Raw genomic sequence first — 22,451 nt, forward strand, 5'->3', positions numbered from 1 at the left:
AGATTTAAAAAAAGCATTGGATATGAAAGATTCAACAAATATTTATTTAAAAAATTCCTGGCAAAGTATAGAAGGGAAGAATTTCCTTTATCTGATAAAATGTATCTGGTAAAAAGCCATAGGAAACATCATACATGGCAGTGAACCTTCAGAAGTGTAATCCCTTTTAAATTGTTTAAGTATTCTTCTTTTGATGTATGTTTTGGTTGTCTTCCATATCTTTTTATTTTAAGGAATGAACATCTTGATGTAATCTCTGTATACTTGTCACATTATTTGCTTAGGAAAAATTCCAAGAAGTAGAATTGTTCAGATCAAGGTTTTACGTCTTATAAATTTTATTATATTTTTCCTAAATTTCCATGAAGGAAGATTGTGCAAACTTACAGTGACACAGGCAATTCCTTAGAGTTCCCTTTTTATTCACTTTGTTTATTCAGTAGATATTTATTGAGCATTATGATATGCTAAGCTCTCTGCTGGGAGTTGGTGTTCAGTGACAAACACAACAAGTGTGCTAGGCGCCCTTCTGAAACTTACAGATTAGTTTTGGGGTCATCTGTATATCTTCTTAAAATTTATTTATTTTATTTATTTTTGGCTACGTTTATTTGGGTCTTCATTGCTGTGCTCGGGCTTTCTCTAGTTGCGGCGAGCAGGGGCTACTATTCATGGCGGTGCATGGGCCTCTCATTGTGGTGGCCTCTCCCGTTGCGGAGCACAGGCTCTAGGCGCATGGGCTCAGGAGCTGTGGCTCACGGGCTCTAGAGAGCAGGCTCAGCAGTTGTGGCGCACGGGCCTAGCTACTCCGCGGCATGTGGGATCCTCCCGGACCAGGGCTCGAACCCGCGCCCCCTGCACCGGCAGGCGGACTCTCAACCACTGCACCACCAGGGAAGCTCTGTATATCTTCTTTAAGAAATTGCTTGTTTGTGACTTATCTATTTTTCTGAATTTTTGGTTTGATATTCCAGAAGTCAAAATTCTAGGATATTTGGCATCTGAAGTATAAGGGGTACAAGGAGTGAAATCTCTTGGGGTACAGTAACTTTGTTTTCCAAACCAAAAATAGAATAGAGGATAGAAAAGCACAATAGTACTTAGATGGGGACAAAAGAACAAAGTGTCTGAAAATAGGTCGGTCCTCAAAAGTCTGAAATATATGATTTCCTCACCCATGGAAAGGGAGGAATTTCCACACGCAAAGAGGCCGAGGGCATAGGCCATAGACAACCTCATATCGCCAGTTTTGCCTTGAGCAGGCTTTTCAGTAGTTTGACTCAAATTAAACTCAGAAACCCCTATGGAGGAGAACACTTCAATACCATTTATCATTCTCAATCAGCAACTTTAACTTTAAAAATAATACAAAACTCAGTGATGACAAAATAGCAAACTAGCTTCAGCTGCTGGCTCCTTCTTCCCAAATGAAACCTGGAGAAACTACATGATTGAGAGAAAACATGGAACCAAGCAAGTAATAAAAACTATAAGAACACCTGGAGAGGCCAGAGGTGGTCAAAGTGGTATGAAGGATGGCCACACCTGCACAGCAGCGAAAGCAGAAGTCGGAAGAGAGAATCAGTTAGAGATTTTAACTTCTGCATCTGCCTCTTGCCCTTATTGTTTTGGGATGATCTTCGCCCGCCTCATTGCAATAGCCTAGAGCATCCATCATGGTAGCCCTGGAAGTAGCATCTGGGCAGTGAAGAAGTTGATAAAAGTGCAGGATGACCAGTTGCCCTGCCTTTGAGCATCCTCTGTCCTCCATCTCCTGTGCCTCCAAACCCTCAGGATGATGGAAAATGACCTAGAGAGACTCTGCCTCTTCCCAGTGTTGCTATGTTCTAAGGGTTTAAGGGTGAATCCCTGACAGACGAATTGCCAGAGGAGTGAAACCAATTCAGTTTTGGGGGGTGATCAAAAGTTTGATGGTGCTGAGGGCTTCCTCCACCCTGGAGCTCATCCCTGCGCATCTCCTAAAAATCACTGAAGGAACTCTAGTGTGTGTCCCTCGTAACATTTCCTCATAACATTGGCAGACAGGATTGACCCCAGGAAGATATGGGCTCACAGGCCAAAATAACAAAATGCCCAGAAAAGCACAACCACTTAAAACAGAGACCAAAGTCTGGACATAGACCACAAGAAGCAAAACTATTGGAAACGGCAAGCCAACAATTTAAAATACGTATAATTAGTATCCTTAAAGAGATAAAGAAGAATATTAGTCATTTGGAACAGGTACAAGAGGTTGGAAAAAATAATCAAATGGAAATATTAAATACAGAAAAGTGTTAAAAGAGAGAAAAACAGGCACCACTTTTATCTAAAACAAAATTAGCATCAGTCAATTAATGGAAAAGTCAGTTAAAGCAAGGAATCATTTTAAAATGACACAAATACCTCCAACATTTAATCATCACTTACATAAATGCATATTAATTTGCCAATCTTTTGATAAAGATTCAATGCCTTTTCTTTGAATCTTAGGGTTCTAGGATGCCTTTCTTGCACAAAGCACACCCAAAATATATCTACCAGAACTTCCAGTTTCTATTTCTGTGTCTTTAGTTCAGAGCCAAGAATTAAAGACATCAGCAAAGCATATACGTTAAGAATTTTTCTGTATTTAAACGTTTTATAGTTGTCCCGCTCACCACTAATTTAGTATCATTTTCTATGCAACTAAATTTTACCAAGTTTTTTCTACATATTTAACTTAGTTTTGAAAAACATCAACTCTTTCTTTCATAGTCACACTTAATCTACGTAGTTAAATTAGCAATTACAAATACCAATTTAAAGCAAAGATAAACAGACTTTGGAACAAGTGGAACTGACTCTCATTAAGCCTAAAAATTTATGTGGTAAGAAGGAATGGAGGGTTAAACTAGAGAGTAGAGACTGATTAAGATCTTCTAGTGCATATTTACAGCTGAGTCTTTCCCTCGGTATTTGAATATGATTTGTTTTGCATACAAACTCATTCTGAACATCATCGAAAATACACATGTAGCCCAAGAGAACTTTCTGAGGGATCTTTGTGTGGTAACTCTGAAATACCCAAAGAGTTTGGAACAAAAATAAAATTAGCTCCAAACCACCAAAGTAAGTCAAAGCTAAAACTCTCATACAGAATCGATTTAGGCATGCCTGGTTTTTACGTGAAAATATAATTGCCTTCCTTGGAAACAAAGAGAAATACATGCACGTACTGTAATCATTCATAGTTTTTGACATTTTACTTATATTGTCAAGGGTGTGCAGTAGCTTCAATACAAAGAGGCTTCAGGGAGGGGGGCTTTATAAATCTTGCTGAAAAAGAAGTTCAACAAAGTTAATCGGTGTAAAATAAGAGTTTTCTGGAGTTCAGTACAAGCACTGACAATCTACATTCACTACATTTTAACTCTCCATTACAAAGAAACAAGGCAAGCAAACTTAATTTTCATCAGCTATTGATTTAGTGATATTCGTGCCTTCATAAAAATCATTTGCAGCTGTTTTCTAATTACATGGCGTTATTCAATTGTCATATATTTTTGTCTCATTTTCATTGATTTCTCTGATTTATAAAGACTCTTTCGCATGTTCCAATTTCTTATCATGTTTAGCACAATGTTCTACTCTAAGCTTCAAACCTTCTATTGAATGCCTTTCCATAATCTAATCCACCATAGTTCAGAAATTGAATTCAAAATCTTCTTCCTAATTAAAATGCTTTTTAACCCTTCGTTGTGATATTTTCTTTGTCAGTCAAATCAATGAACTCTTTAACCATCTGGAAAACAAAAAATTAAGAGTTTGAATATTACTATTTACGTATAATATAAAGTTGTATTACATACTTGTATCAGACTTAAAATCAGATTGAAATACATAAGAAAAAATATATACCTCTTTACATTCTAAATTGTGAAAAACCTACCTCCATGTATTGTACAAGAGATGACCTCAAAGCAAAAGGAAAAGTTGAACAAAGAGTTTGGTCAGGTTAGATAGCAAATCAGTTGGATTAGTCTTCAAATTACTTTCCCTCAAAAATAGGAGATGGGGTAAGGGTGGTAAAATAGTTTTTTCTGAGAAGTTCTGGTTACTGTCGTACCATTACAGTAAATTATTCAAAATTATCTAATTCAGAAAGTTTATCAAAGGAATTCAAACATGATAGATGCACTAACATAAATGCCAGTGTTTATTAGGTGTAACATAACATGAAGCAAAGAATCTCTGGAAATTTTCAAGCTAGCTTTACAACTAAGTGTTATTCCAAACACATGCTTCAACTTCTCAATCTGAAATACTGAGGCAAAGCCTTTCTCAGTGAATACTGGTTTGGTTCTAGTGTTTTGCATTTGTCCTGATATTCTATGCATTACATTGTGAAATAGCTGATCATAAAACAACACTGAGTAATGTCCTTAATCCTAGGCATTTGTAACACTTTCATCAAGAAAATGGGATGGCAGGAAGAAGTTGAACACAGCTCACAGTGTTTGGGGCTCAATATACTGTATGTTGCCAGTGCCAAATCTTCATGTAGAAAGAGCACAATATTCTCATGGTGGATGGAGCAATATATCCTCAGCCATGTTGTGGGTGGTTGTCACTCAGATCAGTGGCAAGGGCTGGGGTATTGGTATTCAACTCAGAGACCTAAAGAAATGACATCATTAGAAATCTTCCTTTTTGTGTACATTCTTCACACTCCCGCTCAAGAAAGAATTCAGCATAGGCTAATTATAAAGATAAAAAGACACACAAGATGAATAAGAAAACAGATTAAGAATAGCTAAATGAAAAAGTAGAAGAAATGGGATATTGACCTTTAAAATTTTTGATAATGTGTGAAGTGTGAATTTTTTTATACCAATGCTTAACAATATCGATGTTTCTCTTGGTTTTTTCATTAAGAGATTTTTTTAAAGCATGGTTTTAATTTCTTCAAAGAAAATATATTGTTTCAACTAGCTAATTTATTTGTTGGCCAAACCACGGAGAAATTATGTTATGCCGTCTCCTTTTTTTTTTTTTTTTCCCTAAAGGCCAGTACTATTAGATTTGCTGAGAAGATCCTTCTGGAGAACACTTATTTGAACATAATTCTGGTTACTCTAGCCCCCCAAGCCTTTGCAGGTATTCTAGACTAGAGGCTCCACATGCCAACCACAAACTCCTAGCAAAATGTTTACTTTCAAGACTAACAAGACTGTAGGATGAAAAATGGCATTTGCTGCCTACACTGTAAAATTGCCTAAACTGCAACTCTTCTGATGGAAATCCCCTTTCTGCTGTTAGAGCAAAGCAGTATGGAATAAAATGATACCCTACTTGACTTATTTTTTTTATGAGCTAAAGAAGTAGAAGTAGGAGAAGTAGTTGAAAGTGATAGAGAATGAAATTTCAGCTCAACATAAGGAAAGATTTTCTTACAGTTACAGATGTCTAAAAATGCCATTTGCTTCCTTGGTAAGTGGTGAGGTTTCTGCCTTTGGCTGTGTTCAGTTATAAGCTGGAGAGACCGTTAACAAGAGTGTTGGAGCAATCAAGCATTGGCTAGATGTCTGGACTACATACATCACAAGGTGACTCTACCTTTGAAATTTGTGTTCCTATATTCTGGTGTGCCTGTGTATGTGCATGTGTGTGTGTGTGTGTGTTTAAATTCATCAAAATAGATCTAAGGCCAGTCTCATTTGGTGAACCAATATTCCTGATCAATATCATGATAATAAGAACTTTGAAGTTGCAGACTTGAGAAGTTATTCTTAACGTAATAGTGTATTAACTTAAATGCAACCTTACAAAACTCTACACTTTTACCTTAACAGCCCCCCAAAAAGGAAGAATCAAAACTGGAAAACCTCCAGAAATAAGAACACTATTATCAGTGTTTACTGGCTAAAGTAATTTAGCAAATTCATAGAAAATAACCTTCCCCTTAAGTTATAAGCTTAAGGATTTCAAGAAAATCTGGCTATAGTATGTATTCAGTTTAATGAAGCTCAGTTCCTTGTAGCTGTAACTACATTTATTTCCTATATTAGCTTTACTTACTTAATGATGCCTATTCATCTTCATAAAATGTGTTCTGTTGTGTTTTTATAGGCTGTGCTTTTGAAATTCTCATGTTTTTAAAAAGTCTAATTAAGTTTAAAAGAAAACAATGAAAGATGCAGGGGACAGGAGAGAGCTGGGTAGCAGCCAGGAGTGCATAAGGAACCCAAGAATTCTCAAACAAAGAAATATTGAGTGGGCCAAAAGTTTCATTTGTTTTTTTTCCTGTAAGATGGCTCTAGTAGCACTTAGCTGTCTTTAACTTCATTCGAAACAATTTTGTTAGATTGTATGTGACAGCTGTCATATCATGTCAGTTTTGTTAGATTGTATGTGACAGCATGCATTTTAAAAAGACATCAAAATTGGTGAATTTTTGTGTAGCCATTTTAATATTGAAGGTGGAAGAAAAATAGCAACACTTTCAGCATATTATGCTTTCTTATTTCAAGAAAGGTAAAAACGCAACTGAGATGCAAAAAAAGATTTGTGCAGTGTATGGAGAAGGTGCTGTGACTGATTGAACGTGTCCAAAGTGGTTTGCAAAGTTTCGCACTGGAGATTTCTCGCTCGATGATGCCCCATGGTTGGGTAGACCAGTTGAAGTTGATCGCGACAAAATCGAGACATTACTTGAGAGCAATTGATGTTATACCACGCGGGAGATAGCCGACATGCTCAAAATACCCAAATCAAGTATTGAAAATCATTTGCACCAGCTTGGTTAGCTCAGTAAAGGAGCTCTCTGAACCTCCTTTACTTCAGGGCCTGTATAGTCCTAACCTTGAAGAATCTGATCTTGGATTTGCAGTCCACCTCCTGCAAATGGGGCAGAGACATTGCATGAAGTTTGTCTTATTTTAGGCCATAGATAGATACATAGATACCTAGATACATAGAGATATCAAGATATATATATGTATCGTAATATACATATAAAACCATATACAATCATTATATAAGGCACAGTGAAAAGTCCAGAATTTCTCTAAGGGGAAAGGGGTGAATGGGAAGGAGATTTGTCTTGAAGTTACAAATGCATGGCAAGACCTTTGTTTTTACTTTTTGTACTTTGAGAGGAGGGAAAGTGTTGGAAGAATCAGCTTGGGTGAGCAGATGGTAATAGACATTGCGGGGGGATAAGTATCCCCTACCTCAAGTCACCCCCTGCATCCACTAGTTGGGTACGAGGAAATTTACCTTTCGGGTTTCTTTACTTGAAAAACAATGTGGTCAGAGTCACAGATATCTTCCCTAGAAGATATCTAGGGAAGAGTTGCTCTGATGATCAAACAGGATGTATATATGTATGAAACTATACTTTGCAGACTGTAATGTGTTACAAATATTCACCAATACTATTATTACAAACTTCTCGCTGTCCCTGAACCTGAATCTTGTCTAATGGAGAGGCAGCCTAGTCTGGCAGAAGTGGCATGTGCCTTGGACAAAACTCAGGACAACTCAGTTCTTCCCTTTATTGAGCTTTACGTGGGCAAATGCATTACCATGGTTGAGTGCAATTTCCCCAACTGTAAAATAGAAATAATATTATCAATTTATGAGTTTTCTTTTCATAATGACATGAATTGCTAAAAATGTTTAAAGTAAGCAAAAGCCTTTAACTCGTTCCCTAGCACAAGTTAAGTCCTAAAAAAATGAGTCCCATTAGCATTATTACTATTTTAGAAGTAGTAATACTGATATTATGACAGTGTCCTAAATCTAGAAGAGGATCTCAAAGGATTGCACTTGTACTTATTTGTAACTATAGATCTTCGGCTTTGTAAGGAGAGGCTTCACTCTGGGAACCATGACCTTGACTGGCAACAAAGCTTTCAGATCCCTTATGTCCTGGTGGTAAAGGTCACAGGTCTTCAGCACAATTCAAGTCCTATGCTACCTGTAGAGCCCACAGGAATTATTGGGTTCACCTTGAACAGATTTCCTCAGGACTTGGGACTAAGCAAATGTTAGAATCCCAGGAGCAAAAGTTTATAATTTTAATAGAATATATTGTAATGTTTGTTTGCAAATCCCCCAATATAGGAATAAAAATTGTTTACTTGTACTCCAGTTTGTTCAGAATAGTTATAGATATACCCAATAATGTGTAAAAAAATGAAATCTGAGATATTCTCTAAAGAAGGCTCCCAGTTAGGAATAAGGGTAAATTTTATTAACAAACAAACAAAAAATCAATCCCAGGACAAAATTATGGGGAAAATAAAAGAATATAGTTAGTTCTTTCTTTCCTTTCACTTTTATTATAGTTTTGTAGGTTCTTTAACATCCCAATTAAAATGAATTTCAGTGCATTACTTGGCCAAGTAAATGAAAGTCAATATGTTGAAACAAACTGTAAGTCAAATAAAAGCCATACTGAGGAGTTCATGTGAATTTAATTAGTATTAGTAAAGCAGGGTATAGTGAACTGCTGTAATATTTCTGTACATGAACCACAGTAATATGGTTGTTTCATTCTTTTACTAATAGGAGAAAAAGTCAATCAGAATTAGTAATAAACATATTTTATAAAACAGATATGACTTTTTCTTACTTTCTAGTAAGTACAGTGAGTAACACCAACTGAAAAACATAGTATCAAATAAGTCTTTAGAGAACACGGTTTGCTGACCAGATTATGTTGTTTAACATGTAAGTTGTTACCATGAACTTTCTGAGTTTTTAAACACAGATTGTCCTCTTATGCAGTTTAAATATTTCCCTAGTCTTGCTTGCCCTATTAAACGTGCTTTTTTGTCCTAAAGAAAAGCTCTGCTAAGCAAATATTACTTTTAACCTGGGTCCCCTCCACAGGCTCCCAAACTGTGAATTAAGGGAAATAAAACAAATGTTGCTTACTGTACTGGATAAATAAAATGTTGACTCAAGTTATTTTTCATTGACCCTGAGTGGGAAGGAAGTAGATTCGAGGTTATTCATATTAAATACTGAATTAACTAGTTAGACATTTATTATTATTATTGGTTTGGGGGTGGAGTTTGTTCTTTTTTCTTTTTTCCGAAATTGACCAGTAAATCTATTCCCTCAGTAATTGACTACTCTGGGCCAGACTCAGGCAATGAAGGTTTAATGGTCAAATTGGTTGCTTCTGTCAGCTTGGCCTTAAGGTACATTCTCTTTCTGAAACACGTCTTCAGGAGATTTTTGCATGTGAAACACAAAGTTGAATTTGCCCACACATTTTCATTAAGTGCCCTGAGAAGGAAGTTATTATGAAGCCTATTCATTCAGAGGAATGTTGTTACATGATATAAGTAGACAAAGGAGTGCTAATCAGTGCTGCTGCCTTGCTATGAAGGGAATCTTTTTTAAAATGCTAACAACCATCTACAATTTAAAATAAGTGAGTCTATTAGATTGTCAAGGTTTTTTTTAAAATTGATAAAAATTAATTTTGGCAAGAGTGTGAGGAAAGGGCGGCCTCTACACCATTATTAGAGATGTAAATTGGTATAATCTTTCTGAAGGGCAGGCTGGTAGTATGTTGAAAAAGAAAAATTAATATATATCCTTTGACAGAAGTAGCCCAGATCTAGGAATTTCACCTAAGGAGTAATCACTCAGCTAGGGAGAGAGATTTGTATAAAGATGCTCAGTGCAGCACTGTTTATAAGGGGAAAATCTGAAACAACCAAATGTCTAATAATGGGTAATAATAGATACAGTGAAATAAAATTGGGTATGAAGATACAAAGGGATATTGTGCTGCCATTAAAAATTGTTCAGTAGATTGAGATTTATTGCCATGGAAAGAGGCTTGTGAAATATTACTGAGTTAATTAAAGTAAATTATATAAAAATACAGTCAGATTTATGTAACATTATGCATGTCGTCTATATAATCTATAGATCTGTGAATAAAGAGATCACTGGAAAAGATGTTCCACAAAAAGATAAGTGCTTTTTTTGGTGGTTGTATTTTCCTGCACTCAAGAACAACTTTTAAAGAAAATAAGAAAAATATTAAATAAGAATGCTTGATAACTTCCTGAAAGTAAAAAGATAAAGAGTTGGAGCTTAAGCAAGGCTAAAGAAGGAAAACATTTGGGAAGTATTTTATTCCACTTTAAAATTTTTGTTATAATTTAATTCAGTTTTTTAAGCTATGAAAGTAACATGTTCATGGTAAAAAACAAAATTTAATAGGAATGTCAAACGTCTGTAAAGTGGAGTGCAAGTTATGTGTATATGTATATGTTAATACACGATGGATTCATACGTGTACAGACATATCCTTTGTTTCCTTAACTTACTTTTTTTTTTTAATGTCTCACAATCAGAAGTCCTAACTCCAGCTAATAACTGCTGAATTCATCACACACATTTCTGAACCAAACACGCTGGGCTGAGCGTGGGGAAAGAGGTGGACCCCAGAGGCAAATTGGGGTATGACCACTAACAAGAGGCTGAATGGATCCTAATCAGCAAAATGTCCCCTCTAGAGTAAAAGACACTTGGGATGGGGACCGGAGAAGGAGAAGCCCTATGAATTTAACCTTGATACGTGATTATTAATGTCAAAAACTGGATAGCTGCTCTGGACTGAATGTCTCCCCTTAACCCCCTTCAAATTCATTTGTTGAAGTCCTAATCCCCAGTGTGATGGCATTTGGAGGTGGGGCCTTTGGGAGGTAATTAGGTCATGAGGGTGAAGTGCTCATGAGTGGAATTAGTGCCTTCAGAAAAAGACACACAAGAGAGAAGATCTCTCTTTCTTTCTGCCATGTAAGGATACAGCAAGTAGGCTGCTGTTTGCAAACCAGGAAGAGGACCCTCACCAGAACTAAATCAGCCAGCACCTGGATCTTGGACTTCCCACACCCAGAACTATGAGAAATAAATTTCTGTTGTTCAAGGCACCCAGTCTATAGTATTTTATTATAGCAGCCTGACATGTTATGGCAGATTAAGACAGCAGCCAAATCTCACTTTTTGAAAAAGTAAAGACATAATGAGATAGAAAAGTGTCCCCCATCTCCTACATTTCCCCCTATATTTTCAAGCTGTCTGTGGTTATTTGAGTGACGGTGTTTGTTTTGATGGGCTGGCCTAGAATGTAAAGTGAGTACTCAGGGTAATTGACGATCGCTAACCCCTGCAGAAAGACCATCCTGTACCAAAAGAGCTGTGATTTTTTTTTAATCCATCCTTTCTATTACTGGTTTTAAATAATGCGTCTGACAAGATTCTGCTTTTCTTTCTGTCAGCTGTCGGTGAACAGGTATTGGGCATTATTTGTGGGGCTGTAAATAAATTACATGAAAAAATAATGAGTCCTTAAAAAATCAAGAGAAATGTCTCTGGAGACGTCTACCTAACATGGTGATTTATGTAGGTCTGGGAAAGAAGTTTCAGAACTTCCAAATGAATAGTCTGGATCATAAACTAAAATCTCTTCTAAATCTGCCTTTGCTGTAGCCCTTGGACACATTTCCCTTTCACTTCTAATCTGGAAGTTGGAGAATGTTTTTCTTGTTCAACTTCAATGTTTAGTTAATGGTCTAAGAATAACTCTTGGGGCCATCCCTCAGCATAACATGTTATTACTCTATCCCTCTGACTGAATGTGATGTCTTGATTGTGTTCTTGCTGAATTAACTGATCCCTGGGATTAATCATTTCCTTTTTACCAGCTAGAGATTGTAGACATTTAATGGATATACCTACGTCAGTCAGTTTAATGAGTCGCATTGTCTGAAGTTTGAAATATACTGATTATTCTAATTTGAAATATAATCGACATTCGTCCTCACTACAGGTTTCTAAGTTTTCCAGGTTTGCCCTTCCTGCCTGCCTGAGGAAGGTAATTTAGCTAAAGCTTTTTTTTTCTTTTTTTTATTTAGTTCTTCAGGGTCTGGGAACTCACGTGTATCTACTAAACAATTCTTGCATCGTTCACTATGGTACACGTTAAGCAAATCGTGTAGTTTCAATTTCTGTAACAGGGACTGTTCTTTCGTCCTAGTAGGAATTGTTTCATGGAGGATCATGCCAGTTAATCTCACCCTGGGGTACCTCTGGCAGCCTTGCCGTTGGAAAGGAGGGTGGGATGTTGACACGGCTGCAGCATCTGTCACTGGGTAGAGAGCCAGGGTAGAGTCAGCTGACCTGGCAGGATAGGCAGGGCCCCTGCACCCCGCCAGAGGCTGAGCAAAAGGCCAAAGGATGGCCTTGCCAGTTACAGGAGGACCCTTCAGTCACCAAATAAAGTCACAAGAAATTAAATGGACTCAAAGCTGAGTCGTAATTCATGGGTTTTGTTTTCTGTTTTGTTTTCAGTTGTTTGAATTTATGAACTTCTTGGCTGAGAACGTCATCTTCTGTTACATGGGCCTGGCGCTGTTCACGTTCCAGAATCATATCTTTAATGCTCTTTTCATACTTGGAGCCTTTGTATCCTTTGAAATACAGAACAATGGGTGATGAGAAAAGAGAACAAACTACTTACCTTTAGTGATTATTCTGTTAAATTGTTAAAGTAATTTCCTCAGGTTTACTGCAAAGCTCAAATTCAAGGCAGACAAGTAATTCTAATTAGGGGTGGAAATTATCCTAAGAAATTGGGGCCTTTATTAAATGTTATGGCTCAGGATAAAAAGTTTGGAAAATACTGAGGGAAGTAAGGGGGAAAAACTAAAAGAAAATGACATTTTTTGAAGATTCAAAATATGTTTAACTCAAATTATGAATCATTTATATAAAGAGTATGTCAATCCATTTTTTATATTTAATCTGCATTAGAATGTATCAGAAGACAGCCAAGATTTAGAACTTCAGAAATACTTTCAGTGCAAGATGGTAAAATCTTTTTTTCCAGTGAGGACTTTGAAAAAAAGATAGTAAAGATCAAGTGAAATTAACATGATAGATGTGCTTTTAATGTCTTAAGCTCTGTGCACATGTACGTTTATTTTAATAAGCTAGCCCCTTTCCTGTAAGTAAAAGGACAGGTGAAATCTAGACTTCAGTTTTAATGCAGAGGGCTTTTCTAGCTCTAGGTCTGGGGTATAAGCATTCCCAGTAGGAAGGGATGTCTATCAGAAAGGATACTGAGCCACTGCGCATGTCCCCAAGGACAGTCAGCAGCTGTTGTCCTTGTTCCCACCTGGAAAATGGGCAGATGCCCCCTAGGATCACAGGCAGACGATTGTAACAGCCAAGAGAGCCGACTCCTCTCTGGAAGCCAAGGTCCAACTAAGCACCTGCACCTACCTCTTGTTCTCTTTTCATTGAGCAGTCAAGTGAATTTTCAAATTCCATCCGAAACCTGGATCCTAGAAGGAAGCTCCCTCTTCCCAAATAACTCCATCCCATTTGAGGACAAACTAGAATAGACAGACTATCAGGGAAGGAGCCCAAGATGTCAAAAGAGGAGAGATGACTACCACAAATATTTTCACAGATTTTTAACCTAGAAAGCTTGGAGTTTAGTGAAACATCTCTTAAAGCAGAAGTTGTGTTATACATTTAGACAGGCAGTTCCTCTCAAAATTAAATCCACTAAAAGAAAAAAAATAAGTGAAACTTGCTAGGTTTAAGGAGTATAAACTGATGGAAAGTAAGATGATAATCGTGAGCTGAAGCACATTTATCCTTTCTAAAGTGCTACTTGAGAGGATGATGCCACAGCCTCAGAATGGTCTCTGCCTCACATTTTGCAGCAGAACTGAGTGTAGAGTCAGTTATCAGCAGCATAAATATGATGAGAAAATTTACAGTGATTGAAATGGTATTGGGTTAACAATTTTAAACCGAGTATATGTTCAAAGAAGACAGAGTTCTCTACTGTTTCTGGACAGGAACTGACATTGAAAAATGAATTTTGGAAGCAAGTTGGACATACATGTATTGACATGTTTATTCCTGTTTTCTGGGTCCTAATATAGAGAAGCTTAAGGACATAATATTTAAAGCTCAAGAACTCTCACCCTTATTGCAGCAACATTTTCCTCAATGTTTCCCTGTGCTTATCCACAGCTAGCAATTTTTGTAGCCAGAGCATGCAACATATATCCCCTCTCCTTCCTCCTGAATCTGGGCCGGAAACACAAGATCCCCTGGAACTTTCAGCACATGATGATGTTTTCAGGTATGTGAACTACATTGTGTGTTAGTGCACGTCTTCTCTCGTAATTTCCCAGTACTTGGAAAACCATGAGGATACTTAGAGACCTTCTGGGGAAGCATAACTTCTCTTTATCCCATTGAACATACTGCCATGTGGATATCCATAAGTTCTGAACAACAATGGGATTTTTTTTTTTTCCCAGAAGGGAAATGAAATTAAAGGGAATCTTGTTGGAATGGCCTCAAGGTTCAGTATCTGCCGGAAACTGGCCTGGAATAGGCATTGGACTTTCCCCTGACTTATTTCAGATCAATTTTCACTTGGGAGAATTTGCATAATTTAATAATTTCATAAATTGCATACTTGCAGGTAAATAGTGTGTAAATGGTACCATTTTTGTTCAGTGTTAAAGCTCCTTCTCTTTAGAACCCCTGCTCCTTCCCTAATGCCAAGCTCCAGCAACTTCTTATGGTTAATACAAAAGCAAATCATATCTAAGTGTGATCAGTTATTAGTTGAGAAAACAAGTATTAATTGCACTCTCACCAAATGCCAAGAGCCGTTCTAGGCACAGGTGGATGAGATCGACAGGATCTCTGCTCTCAAACCATACCTGAAGGCTCTTTTTTTCCCAAAGAAAATAAACAAAATGAATTTACTGACCCTGAACTACCCTGGGGATTCTGTTTCTCTCTGTTTAATTAATTTTCCTACCATCAGCCTTTTCTTGTTTGGAGACCTTTCCCCTTACATGCCTTCTATGTATTTATGCACTTATATTACACTCAGAGGTAGTTCATTGGAAGATGCATGAGAGTAAAACAAAACTGCTTCAGAATAGAGCAAACAAAATTTGGGGTATTCAGGGAGATATGGAAAGAGTGAGGAAAACTATCATTTATTGAATATCTGCTGTTTGCCACTCACTATATATCAATCCTATAAAGCAGATATTAACCCATTTTGTATATGGAAAAACTGAGGTTCAGGATCTCAAAGAGGTCAAGTAACTTGGCCAAGGATGAACTCATCCTTAAACCCAGGTCTGTGAGACTTCACCTCAAACCCAACTAAGTGTCCCAAATCCACATTTCTAGAAGTAGTAGTAGGAATAAAAGGCTTGTTTCACCTTCAGGTCCCTCCCAGCCTGTTCCACACAGTAAAGGGTGGGAGCTCTCAGGCTGAGAATGAGTCATTTAATCAAGTACTGGCAAATGGAGACCCAGAGTTTAAAAATGCCCTTCTGTAGGCCTCTGACAGTGCTTCTCTACATTTCCAGACATGCCGGCGGGGTGAGAGAGGGAGTCATACAGAGGATAATTCGTACCGATAGGTGATCTTTGACTTAGAGCAGTGATGAAATTTGGTAATGATTGACTCCATTGTGGGAAAGCAAAAGGCAAATTGGATCACATAAATAAGAAGTCGGCACTGGGTTGCACTTTTGCAAAGCATTTCTAGGAGGTGGGAAGCACTTTTCCTTCGTTCCCATCAAAGTATCAGTAGCTTTACTCTGGAGAATGGTGGTTTATTTTTAAAACTTGGAGATTATATTTTAAACAATGCTTTTTTTCCCAAAGAAGATTGTGAGAGAAGTGCAAGGTTTAGATAGCCATGTTGGGATGTGAAGCGTCTGCCCAAATAACCTCGTGGCTTTCTGGATTTGGCACCTTCTGTGTTTGCTTAGCTGTTGGATTGGAGCTGCATTAAAAACCGAGGCCAGCAGTATGGTGTGTATGACCAGGGGATGTGCGGAAGCCCAGAATTCGGTGATACCTTTATGATATCCTAAATCAGAGAGTCAGCAAACTATGGCCTTTGAACCAAATCTAGCCCACAGGAATTTTGTAACTAAAGTTGGAACACAGCTATACCCCTCTGTTGACATATTGTCTGTGGCTGCCTTTTGTGCTATAAGAGAAGAGGCGAATGTTGCCACAGAAATTGTATGGCCCACAAAACCTAAAATATTTACTATCTGGCCCTGTTCTAGATCATCTTCATCCTCTAGAAGAAAAATAATAACCCCATCACTTTAATGGGATTGACATTAATAGTTTAATTCAAGGGAATATCCATCTGCTAGTTCCTAGCATTAAGAACATTGGATTTTCCACCAAAAAGCTGTCTTCTTAAAAATGAGGAGATTGTAATGTTATAGGGTTAGGTAATGGAATCATAGATGCTCAACTCCAAAGTCACTTTATACCTTTCTAAGACCTTTTGTGGGTAATGTTTTGAGACTCATAGCCAGGGTAAGATAAGATAGGCGCTCTTGGTCTCTTCCTGCAGATTAAAAAAAAGAAAGAGAGAGAGAAAGACATGGAGAGTTTTTGAGTATCTTGCTCACGATCTGACAACTCATAAGAGATGAAATTGAGACTTGAACCCAGGCCTCTTGACTTTGAATTTAGAGCCTTCTCATCTGTCTTGACACAACTTCAGATTTACCCTCAAGGTCATGAGAACAAAAGTTAAATCAAAACCGTGCCCTTCCTAGCCCAGGCCAACTCCAGCATGTCTTAACATGCCTCTCATGCAAACCTGACCCCGATCCTGTTCACAGTAAACCACACACGTGGGTGACAGCCCTCCCAGCCATAGGCTCAGGTTCTACACTGCACCCACTGACCCCCTTCAGAGTGTAGGAAGGACCAATGGAGTTTACCATGTGCGGCGTAGTATAGTATTTTTTCTTCAAAAGAGAATGGTCCAGACTGGGCTTTGATTTTCTGCATGAATTCTGATATGCCATACCTCACTCAGGACCTAAAGTTTTAAATATATTTGCCAGGAAGTACAGAATTTAAAAGGTCAACGTAAGGTAATGTAAGCCTGAGGAGGAAGTGAAAAAGCAGATCAAATAACACACTGTCTAGCCTTTTCTGAGTGTGTGGGCACAATAGCTGCTGAAACCAGAAGAAACAGCCAAACCCCTTAAAGAATATTTGCATTATAATGTAGCTTAATGTTCTTAATTATGTCTAGAGTGGTTTTGGTCATCCAGTAAGAAGGATAAGTTTGGAAGCTCTCTGGTGGAAACCACTTGTCCATGCTTCACTAATAAATTTAGATGGAGCCTTTCTTTACATAACTTAAAACATTTTTCAGAGTCCTCTGGAGAAGATAAACAACAATGACCCTCGATCTAAAATGGGAGCGTGAATTTATTTACACAATCCCTCAATCAGTCACCCAGCTACTCATTCAGCAGACACTCCCTGACAGGCTCTCTTTGGTAGGTATTTGGGTGAACAAAGACAGCGATGAGAACCCTGCCCTTAAGGTGGCTTGCAGCCTAAGAGAGAGAACTTGGCTTTGGGCCAAGCTTGGTTCCCTAAGCCGCTGCACCACAGATGTTTCAAAGACCAATCAAATAAGAACCAGAACTTCTGTCTTAGTCAATTACACCTACTATTTGACAAAGCCTTTTCCATCACCTTTACCCTCACCTTGTGCATGCCTTTTTGCACTGGGCAGGTAGAGAACTGGTGATGTATTTCAAGCATAAGTGGATTTACTTGTAAAGTTAAAGAAGCTTCAGTTTTAAGCTCCCCGTGTCCCCCTTCCAAGACCCTGGGATGGGCGCTAGCAGTGTGTCCTAATGGTATATAAAATTTGTGAAAGGTGTTTTTGTATCATTTTTCTTAAAGAGGATTCAAAAATGTGTAAGTTTCAGGCCCCATAAAACCTGAATCAGACCTGTTTCCAAATCTGGATGCACCTGGAGGAGACAGTTTGCAGAGGGATCCAGCTGCTTATTACTTACCTGCTGTTGGGGAGCACACACTACCGGCAGTGAGCATTGGAGCAAGGCGTGGAGCTGTGTAGATGGCTGGGGTACAGCAGTGTTTTTGAGCAAAGCACACATTGTTCATTGATGACCTTACTGCCACTTCCACCACCCTGTGCCCTCCCCCCCCCGCCCCCCCACCGTCTCCACCTTTGGCCTCTAGAGCCAGTTAAACTGAGCGAAGCAACTGTCAGGACCCAGATTGAATTTCTCACCTAGCACAGACCCTACCCGATTGGTTTTGTGTAGTCTAGTAATCCACACACATGCAGCCTTGGAACCTTAAAATGAGGTCTCAAGGTCAGGAGCAGTGTGGTCTCTCTGCCTCATTTGCCCTGAGAAGCTTTTAATAATGCAATTTCTGTTTTTGGTAGCTAGGTTGCAGTTAAGAGTCAGTTGGGGAAGTCTACCCTGAGACATTTTCAGGCCTTCTTTAAATTCAAGGCCAGGAGTTCACAACTGCTCTGCTGTATCATGTGACACCCGGAACAAAGGGCTTAAGAGGACCGCTAAGCTCCCCTGAAACTGTTCCTGTCCCTCTCAGCACAGCCCTAGTTAGTGCCTGGGGTGAGCTGCTCTGCCCAGTTCTCAGCTCCCTTGAAACCGGAGAAGCGGAGCTCTGTGGTTTAAATTAAAGGAGGAGATGTGCTTTGCACAAATTAGCTTTCCTATTGATGTGGTGCATATTACAAAGATCGGGCCTCTTGTTTTAATTCAAATCCATGTGCTGCAATTTTGATTTAATTTAAAACTAAATAAGAGCCAGCAATTGCTTGAAGGAGAGGAAAAACCAAGCCCAGTTGAGCCCCGGCAGCCTTCCTGAAACCACTGTGGCTGGGGACTTTAGCCTACTGGGCTTCAGAGGCTCCATGCAGAGCTGCTGGGCTGATCCGGATGGAACGGAGGCCCTGAAGCACCCGGGCAGGTTCAAGGGCCCCAACGGTGGGTCACAGGACATAATTCTCCAATTTGTCCATTTCTGTTGCACTTTGAAGAGACATTGCACCCCTGATGTGTCCTATTGCATAAACTAGGAAGGGTTTTTAACCGGGGAAATGTGACCTCAGTGTATGGATATAATATAAAACCTCATCCAAGAGTTTACATAGCCATAAAGACAACAGCACCAAGGGTGGCCAGGCTTTGCTGCTAATGTTGCTTGTTGCTCATTTGATCGTCCCCAGCACTCATTGGCATTCAGACAGCTGCTGGCACCAAAGAACTGAGAGAAAGGCCTGGAAGGAAAACTTTAAGAAAACGTTCCCATTAGCATTCCGTTTTTTCCCCCTTAATGGTAAAAAGACTGCCATTACTATTCAAGTTCTGGGAAATAGTGTATAGAACCTCAGTGTTCTACAGAAGGACAGCTTAAGGACCACTGCCCAGGTGTAGGTGACAGCCTTTCTCAGTGTCTTTTTGGTGAGCCACCAATCAGGCCATTGTCAGAGCCAGTCTGAGACTTTGACCAAGAAGTGGGCTTCCCAGTTGATTTATCAGTTATACCCAGGAAGAAAACAAGTGGAATTCATGAAAGTGAAGAGTCCAGGTTATTTTTTCAGCAGTGCCTAGGAACAGGACTCTGTGTCTATGACCACCCAAATTAATGGAACGCTGTTAAGCCACCAGGACTGTCCCACAATAACGACCAGCCACCATGTAAAAGGGACACTTCCATGCTTCATTGATCCTTCAAACCCAAAAGTGTGGTCCAGGGACCAGCAGATAGGACATCACTTGGGGTCTCTTTAGAAATGCTGAATCCGAATCTGCTTTCTAACAAAATCCCCAGGCAATTCGCATGCATGTGAAACTTTGAGAAGTGCATCCCAGAACGTAATCAAGATTCGTGGTTTCTGTTCTGAACCTCTCTCTTCAATCCCTCCCTCCCACCTTATTCTGTTTTGCTTTGGACCCCCTTGGGTGCCAGGCTTGCTTTTTTTATTTTTTTATTTTTTTAGCATTCAAGTTGAAGAACTTCAATTTTTATTTTGTGGTGTTGTTTTTTTTTTTACATCTTTATTGGAGTCTAATTGCTTTACAATGGTGTGCTAGTTTCTGCTTCATAACAAAGTGAATCAGTCACACACACATATATGTTCCCATATCCCTTCCCCTTCCCCCTCACGTCTCCCTCCCTCCCACCCTCCCTATCCCACCCCTCTAGGTGGTCACAAAGCACCGAGCTGATCTCCCTGTGCTATGTGGCTGCTTCCCACTAGCTATCTACTTTACATTTAGTAGGGTATATATGTCCATGCCACTCTCTCACTTTGTCCCAGCTTACCCTTCCCCCTCCCCATATCCTCAAGTCCATTGCTTCTTGTCCTTCCCCTTGCCGTCTGATCAGCACAGCAATGTTTACCCAGTTACAGAATCTCCTCCAGTTCCTCGAGTATGTGGAATTCTTTCCCTGTTCACTCAGGCTCTCCATCTGTCTGGACCCCTTTCCACACACACCCCCCCCACCCCTCACTCTTTTACTCAGCTAATACCTTTTATCCTTCAGATCTTGGCTTAGACATCACTTCCTGTAGGAAACCTTGTAACTCCTCAAGTCTGGGTTGATGTCCCTCTCCTCTGTTTCCGTAACACCCAATACTTCTCCTCTCCTAGCACCCATCACATTCTACCATGATTTTCGGTTTGCCTGCCTGTGTGCCCCTCTAGACAGGGAGCTTTGTGAGGCCAAATACTTATCTGTTTCATTCACTCTGTACCTCAGCACCCAGCCCACTACTTGAACCTTCCACAAATAATTAACGGATGAATAGGCAAATGAATGAACAACCTACAACAATGTCTATGCAACTAAAATTGTACATTTCACTAAAATTTCACTTAAGGACTATCCATTCCTGTTTTATCAGCCTGGGAACTTCTGAATCCAGAATTGACCCCAAAGGCAGCTCTCAGACCATGTTTGCCCAGGTGGGAGCTAAGCAACAATAAATTTAAGGAAAGAGATCAACAAATAAAGACTTTTGTTTTTGAAATAAAAGAAAATATTTTTTACCTACTCACTTCTGGCTAAAAAACCCTTCCCTGAGCATTCATAACAGTAAACATTGTTAATACTTCCTCAACAGTAGCATTCGGATATAAAACTATTTTTCAAAGCTTTGCTTGCTTTGTGTTGGATGGATGTTTATGATTTCCAGTTAAAGACCTAAGATCTCATTAAAAACCCTGGGACTTTTATATGAGCCAAATGATTTGAATCAAGAATCAGGCTTGGGGCTTCCCTGGTGGCGCAGTGGTTGAGAGTCCGCCTGCCGATGCAGGGGTCACGGGTTCGTGCCCCGGTCCGGGAAGATCCCCCATGCCGCAGAGCGGCTGGGCTTGCGAACCATGGCCGCTGAGCCTGCGCGTCCGGAGCCTGTGCTCCGCAACGGGAGAGGCCACAACAGTGAGAGGCCCGTGTACCGCAAAAAAAAAAAAAAAAAAAAAAAAAAAAAGAATCAGGCTTGACTTCAGCTCAGGAAAAAGATTTCTTTAAATGTATGTACAAGGGTTGTCTGAGAGTCTGAGTCTTCTAAGCAACAGGACTGTTTCTTTTCTTGGCTTGCGGGGATCTTAGTTCCCCGACCAAGGATCGAACCCCGGGCTTGGCAGTGAAAGCACCAGGTCCTAACCCCTGGACCTCCAGGGAATTCCCGACAGGACTCTTTCTCTCCTCGTCTCTTCCTTTGTTCATCCTTCCAGAGAGCGACAGCCCAGATGACGCCATCACGTTGTCAAGCATTCCTTGCCAAGCCTTCCTCTTCTCAGCCCCTCCCCCGGAGTCCAGGGTTCCCTCCCGCTCCCGTGGTGGTATATCTCCTTCCTGCTCTGGGTGTATCTTGTTCAGTTAATTAGGCCACTGTCTCTTCCTTACCAGTACAAGGTCACTAACCAGCTAATGGGACATAGGCTGAGAACATTTTCTCCATTAGAGTGGATGAACATCTACCAAGTCCCCACCTCTCTCACGTGACACCCACTGTGGCCCGGGGAAGGCATTAGTGAGCAGGTGGCTGACCGGTGAAGGTCTTCTGAGGTCTTCAAACGGGACAGGGTTAACCAGCTTATGCAGGAAATGAGTCATGAAAATGTTCTAACCAGTGTGTCAAACAGTCAGAAAAAAGACATCTTGAATAACAAGTAACCACGTGCCGCGTTGCTGTGACAAAGTAGACAAGCACGGCAGGTCCGGATGAACTGAAGATCCCATTAAGTCCTCATAGTTTCAAATGCTGAGAAAAGTTTATGTGATGATGACAAATTCAGAACATCTGAGAACTAGCTTTGAGCTACAGACAGCCCCATAATGTTCTCCTATGATTAGGTCAAAATAGCCTATTCTTCACTTAGTTCCAAAATAAATTTACAGTAAAAGTTATTAGCTCTTGCATTTTTAAGCAGCATATTAGATTCTATTGGGCACCCCACATATTTTCTAAATAGGAACTACCATTTTGGTGAAATGCAGAGGGCTCAGGCTTTGAAGCAGGCTCAGCCATGGGG

General features: G+C 39.5%; 1 protein-coding gene across 13 annotated transcripts in view; it reads left to right on the forward strand.

Moving 5' to 3' along the window:
- The window catches only part of SLC9A9 (solute carrier family 9 member A9), a 660,636-nt gene that overhangs the window by 434,370 nt on the left and 203,815 nt on the right, over positions 1 to 22,451 (forward strand). For all 13 annotated transcript variants that reach the window (XR_010943485.1, XR_010943486.1, XR_010943487.1 and 10 more), the window contains 2 exons: positions 12,367 to 12,480; positions 14,065 to 14,176. Coding sequence is in view for 10 of the 13 variants with exons in the window: in XM_067737585.1 (XP_067593686.1) it covers positions 12,367 to 12,480; positions 14,065 to 14,176 (226 nt within the window). In the remaining 3 variants the exon portion in view is untranslated. The remainder of the gene's footprint in view (positions 1 to 12,366; positions 12,481 to 14,064; positions 14,177 to 22,451) is intronic.

The sequence above is a fragment of the Pseudorca crassidens genome, chromosome 5, assembly GCF_039906515.1.
Source record: "Pseudorca crassidens isolate mPseCra1 chromosome 5, mPseCra1.hap1, whole genome shotgun sequence".
Taxonomy (NCBI): domain Eukaryota; kingdom Metazoa; phylum Chordata; class Mammalia; order Artiodactyla; family Delphinidae; genus Pseudorca; species Pseudorca crassidens.